The sequence below is a fragment of the Lepus europaeus genome, chromosome 8, assembly GCF_033115175.1.
Source record: "Lepus europaeus isolate LE1 chromosome 8, mLepTim1.pri, whole genome shotgun sequence".
Classification (NCBI taxonomy): domain Eukaryota; kingdom Metazoa; phylum Chordata; class Mammalia; order Lagomorpha; family Leporidae; genus Lepus; species Lepus europaeus.
The window spans coordinates 77,995,240-78,016,461 of NC_084834.1; the positions used below are offsets into that span (position 1 = coordinate 77,995,240).

General features: G+C 38.7%; 1 protein-coding gene across 1 annotated transcript in view; it reads right to left on the reverse strand.

The window, feature by feature from the left end:
* Positions 1 to 17,562, reverse strand: part of MTTP (microsomal triglyceride transfer protein) — a 62,983-nt gene extending 45,421 nt beyond the window's left edge. Inside the window, exons 1-5 of the mRNA XM_062199824.1 lie at positions 17,423 to 17,562; positions 10,521 to 10,708; positions 8,681 to 8,824; positions 1,496 to 1,603; positions 409 to 525 (exon numbers count right to left, since the gene is read on the reverse strand). Coding sequence (XP_062055808.1) covers positions 409 to 525; positions 1,496 to 1,603; positions 8,681 to 8,824; positions 10,521 to 10,708; positions 17,423 to 17,483 — 618 coding nt within the window. The 5' untranslated portion in view covers positions 17,484 to 17,562. The remainder of the gene's footprint in view (positions 1 to 408; positions 526 to 1,495; positions 1,604 to 8,680; positions 8,825 to 10,520; positions 10,709 to 17,422) is intronic.
* Positions 17,563 to 21,222: the final 3,660 nt, after the last annotated feature.

The following is a 21,222-nucleotide window of genomic DNA, read 5'->3' on the forward strand; positions in this document are numbered from 1 at the left end:
TGCTGGTTCAAGTCCCCGGCTGCTCCTCTTCCAATCCAGCTCTCTGCTATGGCCTGGGAAAGCAGTAGAAGATGGCCCAAGTGCTTGGGACCCTGCACCCACATGGGAGATCCGAAGAAGCTCCTGGCTCCTGGCTCTGGATCAGCCCAGCTCAGGTTTTTGTGGCCATTTGGGGAGTTAACCAGCAGATGGAAGACCTTTCTGTCTCTCTCTCTGCCTCTCTGTAACTACCTTTCAAATAAATAAATAAATCTTTGAAAAATATATAAATATATATATTGAAACCATAACCCAAATTAAATATTATAAAAGTCTCCCAATTATATCATTTGTTTTTCTATTATTTTAAGTTAATCTCCACAAGAAGAAATAATTTGAATATGTCAAAGAAAGTGATATTGATCATACCTGATTGGGAGTTGAAAATCCAGATCTTGCTATTTTACATGAATCCAAAGCCTTAATTTTGATCACACTGTCTTGACTAGCCTGGTAAGTCACTTTACAGTTCCCAGAGATATCTACCTAAAAAGAAAAGCAAGAACATAGCGCTTGGGATCCTGTATGAACCATATGAATTCCAACGGGAAGTGCTTTACAATTTGAAGTAATGTGTCACTGGGGAATTTTTTAATAGGATGACAAGATAAAAAAGACAGGAAGTACTCAAAGTTTCCTACAGAGTGTTGACTCTTTTCCATCTTCTTTAAACGACTCTTACTAGCACCTTTTCATTGTCCCAGGAATAACTTCTCTCAATGTCCAATAGGAGAGGCCAGTGCTATGGCAGAGCAGGTAAAGCTGCCACCTAAAGCACTGGCCTCCCATGTGTGCACAGGTTCTGGTTTGCAACTTGGCTGCTTCACTTCCAATCCAGCTCCCTGCTAATGCACCTGGGAAAGCAGCTGAAAATGGCCCAAGTTCTTGCTCCTCTGTACCCACGTGGGAGACCCTGATGAAACTCCTGGCTCCTGGCTTCGGCCTGGCCCAGTCCTGACTGTTATGGCAATTTGGGGAGTGAATCAGAAGTAAAATCAGGGGAATAGAGTGGTATTTCTAGACACTGGCAATACATCCAAAAAGACTGCTAAAATACAGATGCTTACGTCTTTCCCAATCCACTAAATCAGAATCTCGGGTGAATCCAGGTTAACTGTTTGTTTTTAAGATACACCCTGGGATAGTGGTGTACAGCAATATCTTGGAACCAATGGAATGACCTCGGTGGCTTTCTGAATATCTAATATTTACTTATTCTATAAGTCCCCTTAGTATAATTCATTCTAATCCCTTTACCCTGTATTTAAGTAATAAAACATTCAGCTAAATGGCATAAATGATACTTGTTCAATAAATCCCCTCTCCCCTTTTCTGAGCAATACCATGCTTGTAACTCTTCTACTGAATGTGTACAACTAGAAACCCTAAAAAAAAAAAACCTATGGCAAAATTATTGACAAATACTATACTTGACCCTTATAAAATTAGTAAATACCTCATTGCTGGTTCCAGAACTTAATTGCATCTGAAATAGGCTAGCCAATCCTCTTTTCAGATTTTGAATAGCCACTGGCTCATTTTGATATGAGTAGAACTCTTTGACCTAACAGGAAAAAAAAGGACAAACACCAATAAAACAAAAATGCATCATTTATCAGTTCTATTTAAATAAGTGGCAGGAAAGGTCAGATTCTCACCCCTATTAATTCTGGGAGAAATAGATCTGTTACTCCAAAGCTGTGACTTCTTTTTTTGTGAAAAGAAGCTATTTAAATTTCTAAGAAGCTAGATTATCAGGATATGAAATTTATGGAGGCCAATAATGAAGGTTCTGAACATGATGGACATTACCCAGGGAAGGAAAGAATGCTGGAATAAGCTGGGATTTCTGTGAAAACAAAGATGACCCAAGGAAGAAAAATTAGGAACACTGTCTTTGAATATGGTCATGGTCACCAAGTTCTCTACTGTAACCTGCTTGAAACCAACACTAACCAAGTTTTAAAATAACAGCAAAAATGGTTATTAGAAGACATTGACTACTCCTGGAGTGGCGCAGCCTCTGTAGACTGCGACAAGACCCAGGTAAAACCATAATGCTCATGGTCAACAATTCACAAGAGCAATGTTTTCTTGCTGTTTAGCACATTCATGTTGGCCTTGGGTAAAAGCAAATACAGAAGGTTGGAAGATCTAAGGTTGAGATTCTACTGGTATATCATCTGCCCAGGCTTTGCATTGAGGTTCCCTTTAGAAGGCAGGGAAAAGAGGTTGAGATAAGTGTGACTGATTTTGCAGCAATAGCAAGTGACCTAATTTTGTTTTGTCATGGTATTTATAGGCATGCAGATGATAATAGTGTGTTTTACCATTTTGATAATTTAGCCCCTATATAATAAACAGGCTAAAAATGTAGTGAATTTTCTGGAAAGCAACCTGTTGTTTTTCACCCCGTATTGACTCCAAATGGATCACATGATTTAGAAACAGAAGATAGATACATCTTCCCTGTTAAAATTCCCAAGATCTATGATAATTATGGCTGAGCATTTTTACCAGAAATATCCTGAATGCTTTTCCTATTTATCCTTAAAAACAACCATGACTTATCAAATAAAGCAGGAAGTTCAATAATCATGCAATAAATTCAATTAATACCAGTCTGAATAGCTCAGCCAACATGAGAACTCATGTTTTACCAGAAGAGAATAGTTTGCCTGACTTAGTTATATAGGAAATATCAAATCCCATGATAGATGTATTAGATACTTTATCTGGCAATCAATTTTAGTTACCACACTGGATGAACCTATAAATGTTGGAATATTATTTGTTCCTATAAATGTTGGAATAGTAGTGCTTGTCCTGGTTAAAAAGGAACTGGAAAAATTACCTCAGTGTCTGCAAATCTGTGTATCATATTCCCAAGCACATCATGGGCAGTTTCTCAGACCCAAGTATGAGTTTCTGATGTTCCACTTTGTAAATTGGGCCTTCTTTCCTTTAGTAATGACAATTTAATTCCCCTTCCAAATATATGCAGGGATGATATCTCAGGAGGGCATGACTATCAGAGGTTTGTAAGTGGGTTGCTTAAGCTCAGGAGCAGCTAGAAGTACTCACTCAGTGGCAATTGACACATGCTTAGGGCCTATGACTCACAAATGCTAGAAAACATTCCATTTGGGGCCAGCACTATGTGTGTGGATCAAGCTACTGCCTGCAATGCTGGCATCCCAGGCGGGCACTGATTGGATTCCCAGCTACTCCACTTCCAATCCAGCTCCTTGCTAATATGCTTGTGAAAGTAGTGGAGGATGACCCAAATGCTTGGTCCCTGGCACCCATATGGGAGGTCCGGAAGAAGCTCCTGGCTTCTGGCTTCAGCCTGGCCCAACCTGGGCCATTGTGGCCGTTTGGGGATTGAAACAATGGATGGAAGATCTGTCTGTGTTTCTCCCTATCTCTCTCTCTCTCTCTCTAAGTCTGCCTTTCAAATACATAAAAAAAAAAAAAAATCTTAAAAAGGGGGGGTGGCCAGCACTGTGATGTAGCTGGTTAAGCTACCACCTGCAGTGCAAGCATCACATATGACCACTGGTTGGAGACCTGGCTATTCCCTGTCTAATCCAGCTCTCTGCTAATGCACCCAGGAAAGCAGCCAAAGATGGCCCAAGTCCTGGGCCCCTGCACCCACATGGGAGACCAGGAGAAGCCCCTGGCTCCTGGCTTCAGCTTGGTACAGCTTTGGCTATTGTGGCCACTCAAGGAGTGAACTAATAGTGGACAAAAGATCTCTCTTTCTCTCTTTGTCTGTCTGTGTGTCTCTCTTTCTCTGTAACTCTTTCAAATAACTAAAAATAATAATTAAAAAAGAAAGCATTCCATTTCCAATAAGAGGGAAAAATAGCTGCACTACCATTGTTATCTTCACTTTCTTCCCAGGCTACAAAATGTGCCTAAACTGTAAAGCTTAACCTAAAATCTTGGAAACCTAAATTCCATCTTTGGTCTATGCATAATGATAATCTATTATTGATCCATGTTTGTGGATCAAGTTTTGATCTAGACCTCTAAATCTCTAAGTAGTATTGGTACCCTTTTGTTCCCTGGCAGGCTAACCATTGGAACTGTGAGAAACATACAAAAAAAAAAAAAAGTTTTTCATTCTTTTTCTTGTTTGTGTTATTTCCCTAGAACTAAAAAGGAGGACAGATCTTTTTGCTTTGTATGACTGCTACTTCTGAGGCATTTCTTTGATGTAGACCAATGTTATCCAAGCATTGGTATCCTTCTTTGCTAAGTGGCAAGCCTGTTAAAAAATAATGAAGAGTCAGAACTTTGCAGTTCAATCCACGTGGCTGTTGCAGCAATAATCTTAAATTCATTATTTCACAACAGGAACTAAATAAGTTTTATTATATTCAGGCCATAAAACTGATTACTTCATTCAGTACTGAAATGAGTTCTGCACATCTGAGAGCACAGGACTCTTATCAAAATTCACAGTCCCCAGAGTTTCCAGGGGAACAGCAGCAGGCACAACCTTGTTACAAACTAAGCTTTTTTTTTTTTTTTTTTTTTTTTTTACAGGCAGAGTGTACAGTGAGAGAGAGACAGAGAGAAAGGTCTTCCTTTGCCGTTGGTTCACCCTCCAATGGCCACCGCGGTAGGCGCGCTGCGGCCTGCGCATCGTGCTGATCCGATGGCAGGAGCCAGGTGCTTCTCCTGGTCTCCCATGGGGTGCAGGGCCCAAGCACTTGGGCCATCCTCCACTGCACTCCCTGGCCACAGCAGAGAGCTGGCCTGGAAGGGGGGCAACCGGGACAGGATCGGTGCCCCGACCGGGGCTAGAACCTGGTGTGCCGGCGCCGCAAGGCAGAGGATTAGCCTAGTGAGCCGGGGCGCCGGCCGTCAAACTAAGCTTTTAACCCAAGGAAACCAAGTCTAGAAGGAAGCTGGGGAGGTTTGTTGGGATGGAGTTGTAGGGACTCTTTTTTTTAAAAAAAAGATTTATTTTGTTTATTTGAAAGACAGAGTTACAGAGAGAGGTAGAGCCAAGAGAGGGCTTCCATCTGCTGGTTCACTCCCCAAATGGCTGCAATGGCCAGAGTTGAACTGATCTGAAGCCAGGAGCCAGGAGCTTCTTTCAGGTCTCCCACATGGGTGCAGGGGCCCAAGGATTGGGCCATCTTCTACTATTTTCCCAGGCTATAGCAGAGAGCTGGATCATAAGTGGAGTAGCTGGGACTTGAACTGGCACCCATATGGGATTCTGGTGCTGCAGGCCAGTGCTCTAACCCGCTGCACCACAGCGCCAGCCCCTGTAGGGACTTTTACAAAAAAATTTGGGGGAACAGTTTTCCCTTAGAATCAGAAGGCATCATTCTCTTGGTTTATCTATTCTTTAAGGATAAGAGAAAAACTATATTAACTATCCAGATAGCAAAAGTAAATGAAGGGGAATGGTGCTGTGGTGTAGAGGGTAAAGCAGCTGCCTGCAGTGCTAGCATCCCATATGGGTGCCAGTTCGAGTCCTGGCTGCTCCATTTCTGATCTAGCTCTCTGTTATGGCCTGGGAAAGCAACAGAAGACGGCTCAAGTCCTTGGGCCTCTGCACCCGCATGGAAGACTTGGAAGAATCTCCCGGCTCCTGGCTTTAGATCAGCTCAGCTCTAGCCATTGCAGCCATCTGGGGAGTAAACCAGCAGATGGAAGACCTCTCTCTTCCTCTGCCTCTGCCTGTCTGTAACTCTGCCTTTCAAATAAATAAATCTTTGAAAAAAAAATAAATGAAAAGGATCCCAGCAAATAGGGATTAGTAACTTCATCTTCAATATGTATCTAAGACACAGCAGAGCACAATGGCACATTGGAAAACAAAGAAATAAATATGAGTATATGCAAAACTTGAGAGCTTTCAAGCTGTCACATTTCTTTTGAGGGGCAGTATAAATACAGAAGCCACACTACCAGACTTAGAGAGCAAATCAATGACTGGAAATGAGACAAGAGGCCAACTCAGCAGTCATTTAGTTCATTTAATCAGTAAAGACAGCCAAAACCAAAAATGGAAATCTATTAATTATCCAGTTAATTGGACTAACATTTCAGGCTAAAAAGGATTCTGTGCTATAACATGAGGCATCTTTAACTTGTCAGTGTTAATCATTAACCAGATGAACATAAGATTTCCAATTACATTTGTAGGCAAAACTGCAAACACTTATGTAGAGGAAATGAGTGGGCATGGGAAAAAAGATGTGCAATGAATATGAATCTAAGCATTTGGATGGATTTCTATTATAATGTACAAATGAGAGCTTCAAACAAAAGGGAGAGAAGAGGACAAATATACATGCTGATGAGCATCCTTGAAATCACAGAAATTTCAGGAAGTAAAGCTTAGTTTGAACCTGGGGTAGGACATGCTGTCTAAGTCATTGCTCATCCACAGTTTAATCTGCCTTTGTATAATTTATCTCAGACTAAGCCAAAATGATAGTTTAATGAACTTTCCACCAGTGATGTGGCTGAACAATAATTCCACATGACTTCTTAGTCTCCAGGGTCAAATTTTCTCCAACGCATACTTTATTGTATGACTGAGAGATACTGTGATGTACTTTGCCCTATGGCTACAGGAAACCATCAAAAGTCACAGCTGCTCTAGAATGGGCACATGAGCGTCACTAAAATAATGATGTGGCAGTTCTATCTGAGCCTTTGAACAGTGAGGACACTGTGTGTGTGTGTGTCACAAAAGACTTTGTACTCAGCTGCCACCCTAGTGGCTATAAAATGTTTGGCTGTGATTAAGATTATAAATGCAATTAATATTTTATAAATTCAGATGTCTTGCCACACTGGAAACCCAGAGAAGAAAGTAACAGTAATTCATGCTAACTGTGGTGCAGTGGGTTAATGCCCTAGCCTGAAGCTCCAGTATTCCACATGGGTGCTGGTTCTAGTCCTGTCTGCTCCTCTTTCGATCCAGCTCTCTACTGTGGCCTGGGAAAGCAATAAGAAGATGGCCCAAGTCCTTGGGTCCCTGCACCCACGTGGGAGACCCAGAAGAAGCTCCTGGCTCCTAGCTTCAGATTGGCATAGCTCCAGGCTTTGTAGCCAATTGGGGAGTGAATCATCGGATGGAAGACCTCTCTCTCTCTCTCTCTCTCTCTCTCTCTCTGCCTCTCCTCTCTCTGTATAACTCTGACTTTCAAATACATAAATAAATCTTCAAAAAAAAATCATGCTAACAAAGGTAAGCCATATGCAAATCAAGTCAGTTAACAGATACTGTGAGGAATGAAATAATAATAAAGGGAATAATACTATAAGTCAACCAAAGAGATGGGCATTTTCCCAAATACTCCCCAGCCAGAAGACAGTTGAAGATTAAAAATTTGAGCATAGACCCTGTTTCAAATTTCAGCTCCATCACTTGCCAGTTGTGTGACCTTGGGAATGTTTCTTAATTTCAATTCCTCATCTATCACAAGAGGATGAAAGAGTAGCACCTGCTCTCTGGTGTTGTCATGCAATACCTCTGTCAGTGCCTGGTGCACAGTAAGTACTCAGTACATGTTAGCAATTTCCAAGTGACCAATTAGGAAACCCTTTCTCAAAGACTGACTTATTTTAGTTCCATATAACCTTACTTTTTTATTTTTTGCAAACATTTTGAGTTCCCTCCACGAGCAAGGTGCTGAACATGTAGAGATCAAAACACAACTTCTGCCCACAAGAAACTGACTCTGAATATGCACAGCAGATAAATAGAGATGATTATAATACATTGTGATAAATTCTTAAGTAGAAAGAAGCCCAGGGAGCATGGGACTTGGGAGGATCTTGGGACAGGCTTCAAGGAATACTCCTTCAGTCAATGCAAGGCACAGGGAAGAGTGGAAAGGCATAGAAGTGAGAAGGAGGGACTGCAAGTAAGAAAGGAACGGGAAATTTCTCTACTGAATTCCATAATCTGAGTGAACACAAATGCCCAAAAGGAAAGTGATAAGAGTGAGTGAACTATAAAGTGCAAAGAGTGTTGTAAGAGGCGTAGCTATTTCTATCTGGTTGTGAACTCTATGAAACTTAGGGCCTATGAGTAAAGACTGCAACATGGTAAGTATTTTGACAAGGAGAAGGAAGACAAAGCATTCCTGAAGATGGTGATTTGTATTGGGTTGTAGGAGAGGCCATGATACAATAATCGTTATAAACATTTACTAAAAAATCAACTCTACTGCATACATGCCATCCCTTTTAAAAAGCTTTAATTTTACACATTGACATCTTCATAACAGTTAATATCATTCGTTGACTTATATCATTTCATTTTCATAATTGTTCTTTCCTTAATTTATTAAATTATGCTGTGGTGATTTGCTATTTTACATTATCTTTATAATCCTTTCTGATATTTTAAGGAATACACCTTTTAACAATGCCTCTCATCAATACTTTACTACACAGATTTTCACAAAAATAGGAAGCATAAACTGGCTAGAAAATATAGAATTCCAGGCATTAAATTAAACATTTAATTTTCAATCTGTTTATTACTCCTTGAAATAATTCCATTTTCCACAACAGTAGTGACAGCATGATCATCTTAAATAACATCTACTATGTAAACTTGCAGAAAAATGATGCAGGATCCCCCAAGTCCCCTTACCTTTCCATGGATGAGATGAAGGAGCATAGGTCTTTGTAGAGCTTCCAAGTTTTCCTTTCCTATGACCTTAGGGGCACTTTTTCCTTTGAATATGCTCTTCTCTCCTCTTTGTGGATTCACATTTTGCACGTTTACATCTGTTATCTGGAGTCATGGAAAGAAACTTATCAGAAAAACTTCCCATGTCTGTCTCCATCAGAATCCCTTAGAGGATGAAATGATAAAGGGATAAACAAGGCAGCCCTAATTTCTTCTGTCATTTTTCAACCCATGATTCATAGGACCCTGCTGCTCACTTTAAGAGAATGGAGAAGGTATTAAAAATGAGGTTTGGGGGGCGCAGACATTTAGTCTAGTGCTTAAGACACCGACATCCCACATGGAAGTGGCTGGGCTCAATTCTAGCTCCTGACTCCAGCTTCCAGGTAATGCAAACCCTGAGAGTCCACTGGCTTGCTGCCACCCACGTGGGAGACCTGGATCAAGTTCCCAGCTCCTGGCTCTGGCCCATCCCAGCCATACCATTACACCTAGCCATACCATTATAGGTATTTGGAGAGTGAACCAGCAAACAGGCACTCTCTCTCTCTCTCTCTCGCTCTATCTCCATCTCTTCATCTCTCAAATAAAAAATGTTTTTGAACTAGACAAAAATGTGGATACTTAAAGGATTCTGTCATTTGAGGCTTACAATAACTGTGACTTGAATATAGTTCTTTAGTGTCATTGTTTCTCTTCATTTGTTTTGAACAGTTGCTGTCTGCCTGATTACTTCCCTTTCTATATTACTTGTCTGAAATGACTCTTGCTCCTCTTGCTCCATTCTACCACAGTTGTATATAAAACATAAAGATGAAGAGACTAATTACTTAACAGGGATATGTATAATTTTATACATATATAACTATGCATGTATAGTTATAACATATATATTTAATAATTTATTATTTAATAATTTAATAATATTTAATAATATGTTATATATAACTATGCATGCATATATATGTATAAAATTATTTCCACACAGTAGTTTACTGTTCTATTGAAAAATGGTTCATTTTGTTACAATTTGGAAAGTGTGACATCTAATAGAGACATGCAAAGAAACAAAAATCACTTGGTAAGTATACTGCAATCACATCCAACTACAGAGGATATCAGCAACTACTGGTTCCAAGTACTTGGTTCTGCAAATCTATTTCACACTAACAGGCAGAAGAATGGCTGACTTTACTAAAGGAACCTATTACCACTAGGTTTTTGTAAAGAAAAAGTAGAATCACCGTGTAATAAAATTGGAAAAGACCCCAGAGATCATCTAATTTGATCTCCCTTCTCAATACATTAATCTAAGCCACGTAATCTGAGCAAATACTTACATGCAATGTTTTTTCCCTCAAGATGAATACAAAATATGGTTACTCCTTCATTAGGGGTTCCATCTGTTACATCAAGGAACTCAGGCACCCCCTAATGTACCTCTTTTTTTTTCAGTTGGAATGATTTCATTTGTTTCTCTCATGACATGGATTCTAGACCCCTTACTCCAGGACATTTTGAATGAATCCTAGTTTAATGTCCCTACTAATATGACACACAGGATTAGACATCATACTTCAGTTACTGACCTTCCAATTTTCTGCTTCAACCATTTGGAAGATCAGATTGCTTTTGATCAGCCAACACTTAAAAACTGTGGATCTACTTGTTTCAGTTATAGATAACAAACGTGCTATCAAATGGTACATCTCTGAAACACACTGCTGGCATCTAATGTTTGTGGGTTTTTTTTTTTTTTTGAGAAGTTTTTTTTTTTCTTTTTTTGGTAGAAAATACCCACCGTGATTTGGATCAATTGGTCATCATCTCCATCAGGATTCCTCCACAGTAAGACAACATTCACATTGGATGAAATTCGGAAGCCCACACTGTCTTGGAGTTTTCCTTTGCTTCGATCAACAAAGACTTCACTGGCGTATGTGAGCCTGTACAGCTGGTCATTATTTAATGAGAGACCAGTTGTGTGACCTGCATAAAGACAGTGGCACAAGTCAAGTTGTGACCATAAGGCACCTGTCAGGCCAGAGAATGTGCTGTCTTACCATCAGCGCATTCCTCTAGCTCAGTGGTGTTCAGTGACAGCTTAGTAAATACCTGCTGAATCAAAGATGGCTCTACTTGCCTATCTGCTTAAGTCAGTGACTTGAGAAAATAAATAAATGAACTACTAAATAGGCTTCTGTATTAGAAAGTCTTTTTATCTCAAATCAATTATCAGATTATCTAAAATTGCCTTGATTAAACTAACACATGTTAATAAATGATATTATTCTGCTTTTAATAATGTGAATTTCATTTCAAGTAGAGGTCCTGCCAAAGATTGCTTTAAAAATCTAATAAGTACACCCACAACCTTTGAGTCCTGGTTCTACCTCCTGATTCTAATTTCCCACTAATATATACCTTGGAAAGCTGCAAGTGATAGCTCAAGTACTTGGGTTCCTCCCACTCATGCATATTGGAGACCTGCAATGAGTTATGGGCTCCTGGTTTTGGCCTGCTCCACCTGGCTATTGTGGGTGTTTAGGGAAGTGAGTGAACTAGTAGATGAGGAATCTCTCTCTCTTTCTCTCTCTCTGTTTCTTAGACCTTCAAATAAATAAAATATTTAAAAAAAACACTAACCATCACCATTTGTATTTAACATATTATTTGAATTCAAAAAGATAAATGGTAAATTAGTTTAAGGGGTTAGAAAAAGGTAGGTCTTAATTTGGATTTTTTTACATTTAAGGAATATTCCTCCAGTGCAATTTACTCAATTAGCAAACTTTCCATTCAAGGCTACATTTCAGGGCTAACTATATGAAATTTAAGTTAGCTGTGCCTCAATAAAATGTTTTACTGTATAAAAGCTTAGCATGAACTTAAATTTGGCAGCGGCAATTTAATACCAAATAACAGGCAAATCAATGTGTGAGTCAAGAAAACTGATGCATGTATGAGTTCACACACTCTGAAATTCAGTTCAGCTTACCCTAAAGAAATGTAAAGAGTATGATCATATCTTTCCCAGAGATGACTTAAAGTTTATGCATATATAAACCCCTTTTGCAAATTTTATATCTATGGCTCTCAAGAGAGTGTCAAAAAAGTTATCAGTGCTAATGGGATTGTATTGCCTGGCCAACTAGCATAGACAACCATAACTTTTTTCCTTCAAGAAATACATATATATGCATGAAGAGAAGGGCAGGGAAGGGGTGTGGATGACTAGACTAAAAGTGAGGCAGACGAGAAAGGATGTAAAATTATTTTGGAGACTCAAAAGCATTAATAAAACTTCTGGGATGTGGCATGGGATGTGACACCTGCGACACCAGCATCCCATATGCACAATAGTTGGAGTCCTAGCTGCTCCGTTTCTGATCCAGCTCTCCACTTTTGTGCCTAGAAAAAAAAAAGCAGAGGATGACCCAAGAACTTGGGCCCCTGCACCCACATGGAAGACCAGGAAGAAGCTCCTGGCTCCTGGCTCCTGGTTTTGGCCTGGTCCAGCCCAATTTGGGGAGTGAACTAGCAAATGGGAGCCCCTCCCCCTCCCATTCCTTCTCTTCTTCTCCCTCTCCCTGTAACTCCTCCTCTCCCTGTAACTCTGCCTTTCACATAATTTTTTTAAAAATCTTTGAAAAAAAAGAAAACTTTTGGAAAGTCTTGCCATCTACATAGCAATAAACTTCTCTGTTCTCCACCACTTACTGCACAGAGGGGACAAATGGCCAAAATATATAGCCTCTCTGTTTTCTGCATTAATCCTCACAAGAAGTAGCCTTTGTTATTACTCACTTTATAGATGAGGACTCTGAGCCACCCAGAGACCAAATCATTTACTTGGGTCACCTGGGAATCAGCGGTGGAAGCATGATTTGAACCCAGGCAACCAGCTCTAGAAACCGTGCTGTGACATATACTATACTCCTCTAAAACTTTAAGTTGCAGTCTTTTTCTTTCCTAGGGAGTAAGCTAGAGTTCACTCAATCACTCATTCAACGAGGGTGTCTGAGTACCCACTTGGTGGTAGGCTCTTTTCAAGCCTCCAGGGCTTTACCAGTTAATGAAGGAGATAAAATGTCTATCCTAATGGAGCTTATACTTACTTGAGGGGAGAAAGGCAATTAAAAAAAAAAAAACAAGTAATAAGCAACTTACGTAGTATGATAGAAGTGCTAGTGAAGGAAGCTGGAATAAGCAAGCGAGCACTGAAGCAAGGACCTCAGTAAGGAGACATTCCGGGCAAAGGCTGTATGCTGGCCCTGTGCATTCCTGTGGGAATAATACCCTCCCCTATTCTTCCTGCCCTACCATTCCCCTCACAGAGGGAACGTAGATGCAAAGGTCCTGAGCAAGGCTCATGCAGGTACAAGACAGGAGCAACAGGGAGGTCAAGGAGACTGGATTTCAGTACGTGCATAACACAGCAAAAGGAGATGCCTGGAAAGACACTTGCATAGATGTGGAGCCTGGCTCTGGGACAGAAAGCTGCCAAAGAGCTTTGAGTGGTGACATGACATGATCTAACAAACCTTCAAAGAAAGAGGACAAGAATTTTAATAAGCATCAAGAGGAGCCAGGAGAAGGAGGCATGAGAGCTGGTACCCAAGTGTATAACCACAAAAACAAACTATGTCCAAGCATCAAGTCTGAAAAAATCTGAGGTTTCAGATAAAGAAAGACAAAGTCAGGAAAAACCTTGACGAACATGACGTTTGTGACTCCCTCGCCTCCAATATCTTTTTTGCATGTAAAACATTAATTAATTAACTAATGAATTAATTAGAAAGGTGGAAAGAGACAGAGACAGACATATATCTCCCATACTTTGCTTCAGTCCCCAAATGCTTGCCACAACCAGGCTGGGCTAGGCCAAAGCTGGGAACCAGGAACTCCATCCAGGTCTCCCATGTGGGTAGAAAGGACCGGTCACCTGCTGCCTCCCAGTATGTGTGCTAGGAACCTAAAATCTAGAGCAGAATGGGACTTGGTCCCAGGCACTCTAGTATGTGGTGTGGGTGCCCCAAGAGGCATGTTAATCACTGCACTAGACAGCTGTGCCACTTTCTGCCTTTTAACTGGGGACTCTGCAGCAGGTTAAAAAACGGGCTTTCTGGTCAGCACAGGTATTTTAGACACAGAGGCCACCATTTTATGACACCTATGAAATTCCACATAGGGCAACAGGCAACACATGTTATCTTATCTGATCCTCATAGGAATTCTGAAAGGTAAACATTACATGGCAGCTTACAGAAACTGACTTCAAGTTCAATCCAACAGAACAGATAGCATGCAGGATTTGATGTCTACATTTACTGAAAGTCTTGGGGACTACCTGAAATTGTGTCAAAAATAACTATGAAAAATTTGGAGGAAGGTAGCCTTTCTTAAATTTCAAAGCTTTTCGGGCCGGCACTGCGGCTCACTAGGCTAATCCTCTGCCTGCGGCGCCGGCACCCTGGGTTCTAGTCCTGGTTGGGGTGCCAGATTCTGTCCCAGTTGCTCCTCTTCCAGTCTAGCTCTCTGCTGTGGCCCGGGAAGGCAGTGGAGGATGGCCCAAGTGCTTGGGCGCTGCACCCACATGGGAGACCAGGAGGAAGCACCTAGCTCCTGGCTTTGGATAGGCGCAGTGCGCCAGCCGTCGCAGCCACTTGGGGGGTGAACCAATGGAAAAAGGAAGACCTTTCTCTCTGTCTCTGTCTCTCACTGTCTAACTCTGCCTGTCAAAAATAAATAAATAAATTTCAAAGCTTTTCAAAGTGTCATCTTTTTTTGTTTGTTTGTTTTTATTAGTTGATAGAATATGAAAAGGGACACACCACAGATAAGCTCTTGACTATGACTTGGAAGTGATAAAGCACAGGAAAGAATGGATCTTGTTCTTGTTCTCCCAAAGCTTTTTCCCAGCCCTTTCAACAGTCTAAAATGCCCATTCATCTGCCTAATGCCTAAAAAGCATAAAATGGCTCAAGAGAGTAGAGGGTACTTAGTATTGGCCTTGTGATACCTTGTTCTTTTGTAAGTACTTCTCTGTTTATGTTATTTGGAGATTTGGCCACACTGGGCATTGGAACATGATCTATTTATATTAACTTAATCTTTCAGAGTATGCATAAATTAATTTAGCCCAAAAGGAGTTCTATAACTCTTCAGTTTGCCCCTTCAAGTGAATTTAGAGTTTTTAAGTGGCTTAAGAGACACAAAACCCTTAAACCTTTTAAAAAATATTTTGGAAAACCTATTTATAAAGCATAGATAGAACAGTGATTATTGGGTTAAGCAAGAAAATGAAGCACAGGTAAATTGAAAGTGAGATTTGAAGAAATGTACAATGGTGATAGGAAATGGAGTTAAACTAGAAAGCTATAAGAAGAGAAAATTACAAAGTCAGAAATAAAAGTAGGATGAAGGGTTAAAAAAAAGAATATGATTAATGCAAACAGACTGAAAAGTAAAAGTAGGGCCAGGGACTGAGAGAAAGACTGGAAATAAAGAAACCACTCAGGCTTACAGGGAACAAAGTTAAATAGAAAGTAAAAGTGCTATGTAAAGACAACTTGCAGAAGGCATAGTGAATAGACTCATCATTACAAAGTATAATTAAGAAAAACTAGGGAAAGCTTGAGTTTTTAGAAAGTTCACTCTCAGCAAACCATTTAGAATTTCTTCTACTTATCCTAACCTCCTCTATTTACTTTGCATTTCAACCTGCTCTCAACAGCCATATAGATCTGAAGGTTTACCAGATAGTAACACTGATAATTTAAGTTAGAGACAAATCTTGAGGTGATAGATGAGATCCCAAAATTTAGAATGGCCTGAATTTAATATACTCTTTACAAGTGGTTTGCTAGCTAAACGCCAAAAGGTAAAGAATGTATAATCAACTCCTGGTACTATAATACAAATGATTGTGCCCTCTAGGTAGTAAGAGCTGAGGACTGCACTTTTTATCTATATTTGAAATAAGTAATTGCACCACGAAACTAATAAAGCTTAAACTTTAGGGGCCCCTAACTTGCCCTGGCTCCTTCCAGGACTTTGGAAGGGGACCCTAGTAACATGTACACATACCATATCTTTCCTCAGTAACCTTTGCAAAAGTAAGATAATTTTGTAATCTTTTCTGAAAGACAACCTGGAAATTGCATACACTTCAAGTTATAAAAATTTGGGCTTGCCACTCAGATTGTACAAAGCAAACTGTGACTGTCACGTCCTAAACTACATTTTCCCAAATGACTTTAAGGTGTGTACATATGTGTGCGCACATTTAAATCTGTTACAAGAGCATTTGACAACATCAAATTATCAATGTTTCCAGTTTATAGATTGGGAAAAAAAAGAGAAGTCCATAATAACTGCTATATCTCTTGTTAGTCTCAAAGTAATCCATGATATAAGGTCTGACATTAAGATGTATAAATCATTCATATTTCAAATAGTCAACAATTTATTGGACAGATAGTACAATGGTAAACTTTTAACAGTTCTTAGTCAGACGTGATCCACAAATCCTTATTTTTTCATCCAAGAAAGGGAAGTACCTTTAAATATTAAACATTTTAGAAATTAATGAAAATATTATGCTTAATTCAAGAACACAATGTGTGATATGCTTAAGTGAAATCAGTTAAATTTAGGTATTTATTGTTCCAATAACAGAGATTGTCCTTCTTCTTCTTGTGGAAATTTTTCACACAAAAGACTCTTAAGATAAACTTTATTTTGTGATCAAAATCCATATCTATCCCAAACAGATTTTAAAAGTTTCTAAGTGAGGCATTTTATATCAACTACTTAAAATTCAGAGTTTTTAAAAATTGGACCCTACCATGAAAATTTATGTATTAGATCAATTGGTTTTAACAGTCTGTCTTAAGAGATGCTAAAAAGTGGTAATTTTACACAGTGCAACATTCAGAAGATCAAAGTTTACAATTCAATCCATCTTAAAACAAGATTCCACTTTGACACATCTCATATAGCATTTTGAAATCATTTATCATAAAATGTGTCTTTAGCTCATGCTTTCTCATGTGCATGCTTTAAAATCAGTTTCATTTTTAAAACAAAAATTGGAACTAGCAACACTAGTTTTCCAATAATGGTAAGTCCTATTTCTTAAATCCATAGCTTGCAGTTTTACTTTCTTTAATGCACCAACTATGATTATTCTATCACTTTTGAATGGTAATGGAATTAAATAGATGATTTATCACTTCATTCATAATTCTTTGGTAAATCAGATGCCTTTCCTATTGGGTCTAATTCTTCTTGAAGTAACATTGCTAAGCAACCAGAATGAAATTTAAGAACTGAAGTTTTTTTTTTTTTAATTCTCTTTTACAATTCAAATGAAGGAGCAGCATTCTATGTGACAACCACAGCAGGTAACAATAGCTGGCATCTTTCTCCTCCTTTGAAAAATAGGCCATGAGTGAGAAATTGAAGAAATACACTGGTCTGAAGGGACTGAAACTCAAAGGAGCTTCTATTTTCTTAATGTATGGAGGCATTTGAATTTGTTTTCCATTTCAGCCCAGTCTTGCTTTCACAAATATGTGAAAGTTACATAGTTTTGGGGATGATTTAGTTAGGAATTCTTTCAACTGTCACACACACACACACACACACACACTCCTCAAAGATTGAAATTAAAGTTAAGCAAAAGCAACACAAACTTACCTTTAACAGAAGCTGAATATGAGGAAATGAAGCAGAGAAAAAGCACAGCAAGCAGAATCATATTGGCCAGCTACCCCCTACTGCATCCAGTTCCCAGTGGGAGTCACTGAGAAGTGGACTCTTCTGAAGGCAGCCAGTGAGAGAGTGACCCTCCCCAGAACCTGCAACAATAATGTTTATCTTTGGCGAAAGGTCAGATTCCAAACTCCAAAATCAGGACCTAAGTTCACTAAAGGGCTCCCTATTAATGATTAAACATAGGTGGGCTACAGTTTTCAGTCTCTTACTCTAAAAAAATTTTTTTTCACTCACTAAGGAAAATCAAGAAAGTTTTCATTTTGAGAACTAAATCAAACCAGCCTACCTTCCTTCCTATCAATGTAGAAATAGTGCAGGGACATCCCAAGTGGTGGGGGCAATTCTCTGTTCAATACATAATCATTGTCATGCCTATAATATTAACTGCTTGTCTTTACCTTTTAACACTTTATGTGGGAGAGTTGTAAGGTTTCTCAAACTCAACTAAATTGAATTTTCATATGTCTTGTATGGTCATCCTTCAATGGGTTGTACTAATTGTATGCTGTCATTTTAAAAATTATTCTGATTTTTGGGATTTAAATTTAAGCTGCTAAGTCCCACCATCACTTCAATATTATGTTAAAGTACATAGAACTCTCTTTCCTGAAACAGATGATTCTCCTTAGGTGTGAAACTGTACAAGGCTGGAACAAATCAGCACTGTCTATTATTAACGTACTAGTAAGTCAATTGAACATACACTGTAGATATCAATCTGTATCAATAACAAGAAACACAGAGTCCCCAAACTGACTTTTGAAGTTCTGTGCTTTCTGAATTCCATTTTCAGGAGAGGAATCAGAGGTAGATTATGCTCTCTATGCTTTTGCTACTGAATATTAATCAGAAACTTCTCTAGAATTAAAGTGAATACTTTAGTGTGGCTAAGGCCATGCTCCTTTGCAACATTGTTTCCATCTGGAAACTTCCATGAAAGACACCTGATAGGAACAAAATCTACTAAAATGCCCCATGGGGAATGTTTTGGCAAGGAAAGGGGGCAAGTGCCGGGGAAGGACTATTTGAATTTACTTGAAAACACTACGGCCATACTTCAGTATAAGATGGGTTCCTAAATCTACCCTGGTCCCAGTAATGATCCTGTTCTAGAACCTTAGCTTTCAGCTTAAATCATCTAGAAAAGCTGGGTACAGGAGAGCAGACTTGAGCAACAGGGCCACAAAGTGAAATATAAAACTAAAAAATCTCCAAAGTTAAGTATTTTCCACTTGAATTGTATTTTCAAATAAACTAAAAGATGAAAATTATTTGTTCTTATCTTCTACTGAGACTATAGCTTCATGTGCTATCATAAATCTTATATATGAATCAAAACTAAACTACTTAACAAAAATAAATTATTTAGCTGGGCATATAAACTTAGATATAAATATTAACTAATTTTTGCTGTGGTTAAACAGCAAAAGTCATTCTGAGAAAATAACCTCTGTTGAAAAAAAATGTTTTATAGTAGGGATTATGAACATGAGGGAACATGAAAGTGCTTTATTGTTTTCTATTTGAATAGACTTCTAAGTGTTCCCACAATTTCTGTAATACATGCATATGGATATGAAGTCCTAGTCACTTAAACTTTGCCTATACATTTATTTAAATCAAGGACTAGTTTGCATCTCACACAATGCTCTAAGAACTGCCTTTTGTATTTCCAGGCTCGCAGCTGCATAAATCTGTAATATTTGTGGTTAGAGTATATGGTTCCTAATAGTGTCTCTTCGGGTAAAGTACTGTTCTTTGTCAGGTGTTTACCAGAGTCCAACCAATAAAAGGCATATCACTATTGCCTAACAAAATAAACGCTTCTTCATTGGAACACTTGATTTCCACTAGAAAGCTCCTATGAGTCACTGAATTAAGCAGTCATTTCAACATACGATGTTCAACCAGGACCGTTGCTGTGTTTTTAAACAACACCACTCTTTTATATTTTGCTTACAACTTCTTCTTTTTACAAAGACCTTTGAGAAAAGACTTCTTGATATTGCTTTACCAGAGATGAAATAAGAATGCTAAACCTTTTCTATATTTAATGAACTTGGTATTCCAAAAAGATGCACTCTCCCTGTTGCTCTGTTGACCAAGTAGAGCAAATACTGAACGATATATGTGGGAGGAATCTCCTAAAACTCACGAGCTATTTTACATGTCACACAAAGCAGGGCAGAAGCACAGCACAGTATAAAAATAAGGAGAGGAGCCACCCAAGAATTACTATGTACAATACACTATGTTAAGCATTTACATTTTTAACAGTCTATCCTTATAACAATCATTTTATGTATTTAAAACAATAGTGCCTAGATTAATTTAAGGAATGCTTTATGGAATATAGGAAAATAAACCATGAAACCTGAAGCTAACATTCTTCTTTGCTTAAAAAACATTAGAGGTGGAATGTAGCTGAGGGGAGGAGAATCAGTTTTTTACAGATGACATGAAATTGCTAATAAGGATTGTCTTTTAATAAGCCAATCACAATGCTTCATGGGAGCTAACAGAGCACTTGATCTCTGTAGTTAGATGTCCATTGGGGAAAAGTTGAGCACATCAGTCAGGTCAGCATCAAGTTGAACATTCTAAAACACTGCTGTTGCTATCCTTTGGCAGTACATGATGTGGTGAAATATTTGCTATACTACCATTTTGCAGTGATAGATAAGGAGACTATGAAATAAAGATGAATGACTAATTTCAAAGTACAGACGTGTTTCTGTTGAGTGTCATAGGTTGTTAGGAGTTAACTTTTTTTTCCTGGACTAGTGATAAATGACCTTCACCCAATTACAGTTGGAAGGAAACGCATCACCTTAATAGACACTCACATGTTAAGTCAGGATTATGATAGCTGTATGAAAAAAAAACACAGACTGCTTATAATATCAGAACACTACTCTGTTCCTAGAAAGAAGCATGATACTGGGGGAAAAAACCTTTAGAAGGAAACTTCAAGTTATTGCTGAACAGTCATAATACTTCAACATTTTCATTTCTACAAAGAAATTGTCATTTAAAAGCAGTCATGAAAGAAAACTGGGGGGAGATGGCTGTTTGGCATAGCAGTTGAGGCACTGCTGGGATGCTGCTATCCCACCCATATCAGAGGGCCTGTGTTCAAGTCTCAGCTCTGCTCCTGATTCCATCTTCCTGCTAATGTGCAGGTGATGGCTGTAATACTTGGGGTCTTTGACATCCACTAAGACCTGGATTCCTGGCTTCAGACTGACCCAGCTCCAGCTGTTGTTAAACATCTGAGGAGTAAGCTGCCAGATGGAAGATCTCTGCCTTTCAGAGGAAAAAAAAATTATAAAAAAGAACATCATATAACAATTTTTTAAAAAAAATTTTGTTTGTTAGGCAATAACAATTCTTACTGATGAGTCCCTTAATACCAAGGCAAAATTATAAAAACATTACTTTAAAAGGTATGGTTCAAGAATTATCTTTCAGAAAAATATAGATTCATTAAATCCCTTCACTGAACAAAAAGTAAGCTTGAGACTTATATTTAAGTGATTTGGAACCTAAGACTATAATAAAGACAATAATTTTCCAAAGTAGCATCATCAGCCAAACTTTACCTCTTCATGTGTACATGCATGTATATAACTGACAACAACTAAACATGCTCATGCATCATGTAAGTTACCTGAGAGGATTGTGAGTTGGCCACACAAAAACGAGTTGCCAGCATTTAAACA